At 43.2% G+C, this 9,420-nt stretch overlaps 1 protein-coding gene across 2 annotated transcripts; it reads left to right on the forward strand.

Annotated features, from left to right (window-relative positions):
- Positions 1–3,399: 3,399 nt before the first annotated feature.
- Positions 3,400–9,235, forward strand: LOC127607493 (cell division cycle-associated protein 7-like). 2 transcript variants are annotated; one of them, XM_052075856.1, is made up of 8 exons: positions 3,401–3,764; positions 4,084–4,386; positions 4,492–4,584; positions 6,667–6,810; positions 6,882–7,022; positions 7,941–8,090; positions 8,755–8,891; positions 9,140–9,235. In XM_052075856.1, the coding sequence occupies exons 1-8, from the start codon at positions 3,657–3,659 to the stop codon at positions 9,183–9,185; spliced, it is 1,122 nt and encodes a 373-aa protein (XP_051931816.1). In that variant the 5' UTR covers positions 3,401–3,656; the 3' UTR covers positions 9,186–9,235. The 2 variants fall into 2 exon arrangements, with proteins under 2 accessions (XP_051931817.1, XP_051931816.1); XM_052075857.1 differs by lacking the exon at positions 4,084–4,386 and having other exon boundaries at positions 3,400–3,764.
- The last annotated feature ends 185 nt before the right edge of the window (positions 9,236–9,420 follow it).

Genomic DNA, 9,420 nt, shown 5'->3' on the forward strand with positions numbered 1-9,420 from the left:
AGGCGAGCAGCACGGCGACGGTCAATGATGTCGAGGGTCGGCTGTGAGATCCATGGTTGTTTGGGAAGAGATCTTGATCTTCCCAATACGTCCTGGGCAGACTGGTTGACCTTTAATTTGAAAGTCTCCCAGTCTGCGATGTCATCAATAAAATCACAAGGCCCCTGGAATCTGTGCCATCACCGCAGAGCTGTTCAAAGAAGGTGGTGACTCCATGGCCCAAAGGCTCACCCACATCATTAACCATGTGTGGGTGGCAGAACAGCCCCCCACAGACTGGACCCGAGGCATCATCCTGCCATTCTGGAAGCGGAAAGGCGACAAGCAACTCTGCAACAACTACATCTCACTGCTCTCCATACCCGCAAAACTGTTCACCCGGATCCTTCTCACCCGCGCCCTCCCCGCCATTCGAAGTCATCGCTGCCCCCAACAAGCTGGCTTCATGCCAAACCGGTCCACCATAGATCACATCTCAGCAGTTAGACTCATTGTTGAGAAGGTTAGAGAGTTTCGGAAGGACCAACATCTTTTTATAGCCTTCATAGATCTCAAAGCTGCCTTGATACAGTCGACCACCTCTCCCTTTGGAACATTCTGAAATACCTTGGAGTGCCACCCAAAATAACCACATTGTTCCAGCGACTCTACAACAACTCCGAGAGCTGTGTTCGTGTGAATGGGAAGGACTCAGAGTGGTTCCCCATTAACAGCGGGGTCAGACAGGGCTGCGTGGCCGCTCCTGATCTATTTAACTGTGTCATTGACCACCTAATGATCCGAGTCCGGGAGCAAGTCTCAGGCGTGTCGCTCGGCAACTTCCACCTGACCGACCTTGAATACGCTGATGACACCACCCTGTTCAGCAACTCCCTCCAACACCTCAGCAGTGCCCTCTCCATATACCAAACAGAAGCAGCATAGCTGGGCCTCCAAGTAAGCTAGCAGAAACCCAAACTTATGTATATCGGTGACGGACCCAACCCCCCCCCCCCCTGATCTTTGGCACAGACGAAGTGCAATTTGTCAACTCCATCATCTACCTGGGCTCCACTATTACCAGCAGCGGCGATCTCAAGCCAGAGATTGACCGCAGACGCGCCCTCGCGGCCGCGGCAATGCAGTCACTGTGGCGGCCCCTCTGGCGCCACCACTCAGTGTCCCAAAAGACCAAGATGCGCATTTATAACGCAGCAGTTCTTCCCATCCTCCTGTATGGTGCAGAATCCTGGCCATTAAACAAGACCCAGGCCAAGAGGATCGACGGCTTTGACAGCAGGTCACTAAGAACCATCTTGAACATCACCTGGCACCTCCATGTTTCCAACTCAGACCTCCGAAAACATACCCTTCAGCCCCCTGCATCCCGACTGGCCGCTCAGAGGCGCATCCGTTGGCTTGGTCATCTCCTCCGATTACCCCCGGAACACCCAACCCGTGCCATCCTCTCATTTGATCCAGCGACAGCCGGCTGGAAAAGGCCACGCGGCAGACCCCACACCAGATGGCTTGATGTCATCAGAGAGGATCTCAAACACCAGGGCCTTACCCTGGAGGATGCAGCGGACCTGGCCCATGACCGTGCTCATTGGCGGACCCTGGTGAAGCTGATCGGCTCTACGCACTGCGACGACCCAACCGAATGAGACTGGGCCCCCGCGTCGCAAGAGCATTATTAATATTATTATTATTAAGTTAAGGGGCTCGTTGTTTTTAATGGTTTCCGTTTGGACGCAGCTTTATTGAAAGGAGAAAAAAAGTAGTCTGCACCGCAACACGTTTGAGAACACACATCCTTCGGCAACTAAAACACTTCCTGCTTTCCAGCCAATCAGACGCTATCAACAAAAAACATGTCTAAGCAATTATTAAACACAATACAATTTAGGTAAACTAACTCAATAAAGATTTCAGTTCACGTCAATGAATGTAAGTTTGGCAGGTCACTGGGGGGAGGGGGGGGCGCGTTCAGTTACTAAAGCAAGTACGATGGTAAATGGAAGTTCACATTAGACCAGAAAATGGGAACTATCTGGTCTCACAATACTGGCCTGGCATACGTCCCTTTAGTGGCGTGAACCTTATATCTTTTTTTTTTCTTGCTGATGTTTTTCTTGTTGTGTTTTGGATTTCCGCAGCGCAGCGTTGTCCCCCCCCCCCCCCCCCCCCCACACACACACATACTTGTTTTGTGATTTGCTTCCACTCTGTTCCTGTGATTGTAGTATTTCTTTCTCATGTTTGTGCTTTTTCTGCAATAATGTCTATGTTTTTGTGAGGTATGCGCGTAGGTGTGAATTGTGCCCTGTGACTGATTGGCGACCAGTTCAGGGTGTAGTCGGCCTTCTGCCCGAAGTCAGCTGGGATAGACTACACGCACATGGATGATTGTTGTTTGTTGTTTGGATCATTACTGTCTTTGCAGCGTTTGGCCATTTTCAGCATTTCCTACTTGCTGCGTTTTTGTTTTGCAGTTGTTTTGTGTATTGTTTTAGTTTGCACGTCTGTTTGTCTTTTTTTTGGTTTGCATTGTTTGTTCATTTATTTGTTTGGTTGCTTGCAACATTCCTCTCTTTGCAGCGTTCATTCGTTTACAGCACATTTGGACTGGCTGGCCGCCGGACCACAAAAACTGAGCTGAGATTTTAACCTGTGACCTCTCGACTGTGAGGTGGAAACCAACCACCACACCATGCTACCTACATGATCAAGGTAATACATCCCCAGTTAGCGCGTGGGTTAATTATATAATACATGTACAGTACATACAACACATAATTGCAATACTTCATAATGGAGATCTTAAAATCCTGAATATCTTAAATTAAACATATGAATAGATAACTTATTTGTGATGTTCCTGTTCTGGCCTTCGAAGCGTGACATTTCAATCCGTTTCTGATACGGATCAAAAACTACATTAAAATATGTAAAATATGTTTTGTTGTTCTAAAGTCAAAGCCAACAAAATAGACACGTGTATTACAAGAACTCACCAATAGGTGGCAGTAAACTACACAATTGCACAGGGCTGGCAAGGAGGGCAAACAAAATCAGGCAAGGCGTCAACGAAAAAGACACTATTCATAACTTGTTTAGTAAAACAATATATGTACGCTGGAGTGAGTATTACGTTTTTATATTGAATTTTCAATTCATTTTTAAAAATAATAGCAAACAGTGGTCCATATAATAATTTTTGGAGGAAAAACTGCAACTTGCGGAAACTATAATCACTCCATATAAACAAATGCCACCACAATGATAAACGAAGCTGTTAAAACTGGGCCTTGCTATCTTGTACGCGTCACAGTTTTATACAGTCCTGCATGTATACCTATTTTGTCTTTTAAACATTATTATTTGTGGATCTCATGGGTTAATTCTCTTCCGCTTTCGATCATTTAAAGATGTCTGTTTTCATTCCCGCGGTGATCCGACACGGGTGGAGATTATAAGCAATGATGTTGCTATAGTATTCGCGTTACCCTTTTGGAAAAAACAAGCGCGTCCTTCAATCTATCGTTCGTCTAATTTGGCAAGCAACCTCATCTGTTCCATTTCCTGCCTCGGCTATCTAAAAGGTTATCACAAACATTGCTAATCGAAACATTATTTGACCTTCGTTTTTGTTGTGCTGCAAGGAATTTTTGAGGATGTTCCACCTGACAAAGGACCTGGCTGAAGTTTTCGCCGAAGACTCTGACAGTGAAAAAACGTTTTATGGCTTTTGTGAAGATGAACTGAGCGACCACTGCGACCAGGTCAGTCTTTTTTTTTGTGTGCACACGTCAGGTTCATTTTATCGTGTGTGTGTGAGTGAGTGAGAGAGATTATTTAATATCTCTTTTGAAGTATAAGTTGGCTATTTTGACACAATAAATGGGACCGTGTCACCCCTGCTGACGCATTTAAATCATCGTTATTTTGACGTTGAGGCGCAGGGGTTTATCAATTTCTGTGAGTAAAGCACAAACATTAGAAAAGGGCACATTTATCACATCTGTAAGTAGTTGTATAATATGATACATCAATGGTCTATGGCGCATTGGTTTGAAACCTGTTTGCTCACCCCCAATTCAGAATAGTCTCCTGGAAGATGGATACGAAGGTCAAGATGGAGACTGGCCTACTTCTGTTACCTCCAAGCAACAGACTATCAATATGTCTAAAACCATCAGGCTGAGTACGGCCCTCCACTCGTCACTGACTGCCAACAACTCACATAATTATGATGACGACGATGAGAATGATGGAGAGGCGGAAGAGAGAACCCAAAAGAGTCTGGTGAAAGAGATCAGATCTGTTCATATGAAAGAACCTGAGGATATGTCTGATAGTTTTTTGGTGAGGAGAGAGCTCAACATAAAGGCAAACAAAGCCATGGTAAGCCTCAAAGAGAGCATCGGTTCACTCACAATAGTGCAGAAATCACAAAGTTGCTAAAGCTAGAGTAAAAAAACCCACTGTTTTCTCTTTGCCGTGCGTTAGTTGGCTCAGCTGATGGCGGACCTGCAGAAGATGTCGGGAGATGCCAGTTTTCTGAAAAAACAAGAAGCAAAGAAACCCAAAGACAAAATCTCTGTAAGTAGATGGAAAAAGTAGCCATTCATCAATACTATGTACACAATCCAAAAAGATTTGATCCAAGTGTTCTGTCAAAAACAACATTCCTTTAACAAAGGTTATAATGTTCAGTTTTGTAGAACACCGGAAGCATAAACTGAGTCATTGCTCACAAGTTCAGGTTAAACAAAATCGGATGAGCAGCAGCTCATTTCTAAAAACAAGAAACAAAAAACAAACAAACAAAAAATACCTTTTGAAATACTGTTGTATTCCACATTTCTGTTTGTACGAATCAGAATCATCTTTATTGGCCAAGTATGTAGAACATACAAGGAATTTGTTTCCGGTAGTACATGCTGCACAAGTATCATCATAAACAAGGACATGACAAATAAGTATGGAAGGACATTCCATAACTTAAGTGTTCCGTTGTGCGGTGGTACCACCCAATGACAGGTGCGAGACAATGTGCAAAGTATCAAGCAGAGCTAAAGTGATCGGTGGTAGAATACAATACTATAACAGTTGTGCAGTCGGTGCAGAAATTCATTGCTCCATTTTAAAGTGACCAGTAGCAGTATTTGTGGTACAATAAGTGCATAATTGCACATGTCCTTTGAGCGCTTTAAAGTGTCTGGTGCTGTGGAATATAGATCAGTGACAGTGGTTCAAGTGAGAACAGAGCTGGAGCTACAATGATTATAGCGGTAATGGTTGGCAACCACAGGGTTGTGCAAAATTGCAAAGAGCCACTATACGGGTAAATTTGGGTTACTGTTTAGGGCAGTGGTGTCAAACCTGCGGGGCAGAACCGGCCCCTGAGGAGGTTCGATCAGGCCCGCAGGATCATTTAAAAGTGAAAAAATACATAAAATACACTGAATGAATATTTTTAATAAGGTGCAATTCGTGAAGTATCCGCTAGGGGATACACTGTTTTGATCAGAGAAGAAGACAACAGCAGCCTGCCTGAGTCTGTCACTGAGACAGACGCAACACAGCAGACGCTATCAAGGACATGTGAATACTTTATTCTTTACGCATTTCAGAGCACTCTCCTTAGTTTGTGAAGTGTAGGCAGGGATTACATTTAGATTGTATATGCACATGTATAAATGCTTTAAAAATTCCCATCTTTATAAATCTTGTTTAATCTTAAACTGCATTACTATATTTTTCACTACCAATTACAGTACCTGTTAAAGTTTTGTGTCAATGTACAATCAGTGGAATCAGTTGCAATGCATATATGTGAATGATAAAAGTAAATTGCACTTTTGTCAAAGGAAATCTAAGGCGCTACATGAAATGTTTTGCAAAATATATGTTCATTAAATGTCAACGTTTTGCTCATGTTCTTGTTCTTCTATAGACCAAAACAAAGGAGAGACATGTTATTTTGGTTATTTATAGCAGAGTATGATATAATTTTAATGGTCAGACCCATTTGACATCTACCAAAGCCGTATGTGGCCCACAATGTGAAATGAGTTTGACCCCCCTGGTTTAGGGAGTTAATGGTGAGAGTGGAGGAGGCTGTTCAAGTGTCTGCTGTATTTGGTGCACATGGTTCGGTAGCGCCTGCCTGAGGGGAGTAGCTGGAAAAGGTGGTGGGCAGGGTTCCGGGGGGTCCTGTAGGATTTTCCATGCCCTTGTCATGGTTCTTGCAGTGTGCAAGTTCTCAAGAGTGGGTAGGGCGGTGCCAACGATTTTTTCGTCCTAACTGTCCGTTGCAGTCAGATGCATCTCTGAAGTGCGACGATTACACTTGGAACCATTTTGTGTGTGTGTGTGTGTGTGTGTGTGTGTGTGTGTGTGTGTGTTTAATTGGGTAAACAGGTGTTCATTTGATCAAAGTGTTCTTTTTTTTTAAAGTGGATGTGACATACCTGGTGACTAATTGGAACATACCATCCAGCAGTAAGGATACTGTGTCATTCGAAAACGATCTATGTTAATTATAAAAAGGCAGACATTTTAAGACACTTCTTGGACTGCACCTCACTGGGTTGTGTAAGTGAACCTAATAGTGTATTGTGACCAGTGAACGGCTCTCAGCGTCTCATATTGGGTTGTGTTGTACAAACCCGTCTGCAGCGTCCACCTCGCTCGATAAGGGAGCCCAGGAAGAACCCGGAGCGGGTGTCACGCCGCCAGACCCGCTCCATGGGGGGATACGAGGACCCCTCTGACCCCCAGGAAGCCGAGCTAGGGCTCAGTTTGGAGGAGGAGCTCCTGGAGGTAGTTTCTCTTTCCTTGACAGTGTTGGTCAATTTTACTGTTTTCATATTGTGTTTTACTTTGGGCTCCAGGTACGGCGAGCCCCGCGGCGGCGTAGCACCCCACAGCCAAATCTCAACCCTCACGTGATCCGACCCGTGGATGACATCACGGAGGACGAGCTTCAACTGGTGGCCAACCACATGACCGAGAAAGTCTACAACAGAGTCACTGTAGGTCCACACCGCAGTCTACTTCATGAACAAAATGTAATTGCTTAGTACAGTGGAAGGCACTCAGTTGCAAGATGCTGGCCGCCTTTTTGTTCGTAGAAAATGGCGCAATTTCATGAGGGTGGAATGGAATCAAACTGTCGCCATCATATTTCGAGACCGATCAATATGGATTTTTGCATTGATTCCATTTGGCAGAATAACATTTCAGTAACAGATTAATCTTAATTTTAAAAAAATGTATGATGAAACAATTCTGGGTACTTTAACTTTTTTTTTTTGGTCCATTAGGGTTTCCAACAATAAAGGTATTAATTACATGGAGAACAATTGGCTGTTTTACAAATACTTTTTCCTATAATATTTGTTTTACTTTACATCAGAGAGATGAATTGGCCATTTTTTTTATTTTTATTTTTCTGTGCAATCATAATTTCCCAAGTCAAGAATAAAATATATTAATACTTTACCTGATTTGAACCACAGCTAATTTACAGGCACACACAAAAGGTGTCATCTTGGGATACCTTTTTCAGAGTACCGTAAATAAATTAATAACATAAGTGAGACAATTTGGTTGTGGTCTTCTTTTTCTAGTTCATTGCATTGCAGAGGTATTTATTGACTTGAGACTTGGTCTTGGCAGATACTGATAATCAAGGGACTCGGACTTGGGTGTCGGGGGACGCGCGGAAATGTGATCCAGACATGCCTGAAAAAGGTTTCAGAATAGAAATGAAAACAATGTTTTAATTTATACATGTATAATTTTAAATAAGATCAACTTTGTACATTGTGTGTTGTCATGATGTTGTGGAGTTCTTCCTTCGGAAGGCCGCTGAGCTCTCAAGATGTGGTGTTGCTTTGGGAGAACAGTATATTAACGGAGTTGTGTTTGATTTTTATTTTTTCCTCCAGGGCTCCACGTGCCACCAATGTCGGCAAAAGACGTCGGACACAAAGACGTGCTGTCGTAGCAACAGCTGCCGCGGAATACAGGGTCAGTTCTGCGGGCCATGTCTGAGGAACCGATACGGGGAGGACGTCAAGAAGGCGTTGCTAGATCCGGTTAGCCAACATCATCGCCACGCTGTTCTGCGAGCTTCGGCTCTCCATCGATTTTTCTGTAGTTCTTATCTTCATCAGGGTCACAGGCAAGCTGGAGTTGATGCCAGCTGCTTACAAGCAAGACAAGTGGGGGTACACCCTGGATTGTTTGCCAATCGAATCAAAACTGTCTTTTGTCACGCTTGTGACTCCATGTTTTCACCACCACTAGTTGCATGACAGCAGTGTGCTATACAAATGCTACCCGTCAAAACAAAATGAGTCAAGTCGCACAGGTAGTCATTCATTATCTCAAAATATATCAAAACGATTGTTCCTTGCCTTGCCGTTTTCGTAATTATCTACATGGAGAATCCCCAACTTACGATTAACAGTATAAAGCTCCCCTTTTGTTAATTTTGTACGCGTTTTAAACCTTTGACAATTGTTTTCAACTATGCCAACTTCTCATTTCTTCAATATGCGTCACCAATAATAAATAAGCATAGCGTGCGAAATGTGAACAATGATAGAAATGCAGCTAGAATTTGTGTTTGTGTTTACTTCTTCTTTAATTCTTGCAAACACAGTCACATTACAAGTTTCAAAATTGATAGATTACCACTAACATCTTGTTTATCAAAATCCTTTAAGTGTGTTTAAATGACTTTGTGTGTATTGTCAGGGGTGGCAGTGCCCTCCCTGCCGAGGCATTTGCAACTGCAGCTTCTGCCGCCAGCGAGAAGGCCGCTCCCCCACTGGCATCCTTTTCCCCCTTGCGAAATACCACGGCTTCTCAGATGTCCACTCCTACCTCAGCAGGTATGTTTCAGCATAAGACCACAATACATGGGTACTTCGTCAATGATGGTACGGACATGTTTTCAAGTGTCCGAAGGGCATGTAGTGACATAGTTTACTGGACAGTCTTAGAATACATGGTCACATTTTATTGCAGCTTTTTTTGTGATTGTTTTATATTAATAGACTGGAACTTTGTGAACTCAGGACCCCCGCTGTATTGAGTTGAGTGAATTTAAAATGTGTAACACGTACATTTCATCTTCCAGTCTCCGCAACAAAATGAAGAGTGATGGTGACGACACAGAGATGTGAATTTGGAAATATACATAGATTTTTTTAACCAATAAAGTTTGTTTCTATTATGCTTGCTCTGTTTTTAAGTGGGACACAAGTACAATAAAGTAAGCTAAAACCAGAGAATATTTAGGTTTTAATCCAGCTGTTTGCATTTGCAGTACTATACATTATAAAATCCCTTATTTAAAACACAGGGAGAAGAAAAAGGCAGAGAACCTGTCTGTAGAGTTTGTGTAAAAATAAAGCCCGA

The sequence above is a fragment of the Hippocampus zosterae genome, chromosome 9, assembly GCF_025434085.1.
Source record: "Hippocampus zosterae strain Florida chromosome 9, ASM2543408v3, whole genome shotgun sequence".
Lineage (NCBI taxonomy): Eukaryota > Metazoa > Chordata > Actinopteri > Syngnathiformes > Syngnathidae > Hippocampus > Hippocampus zosterae.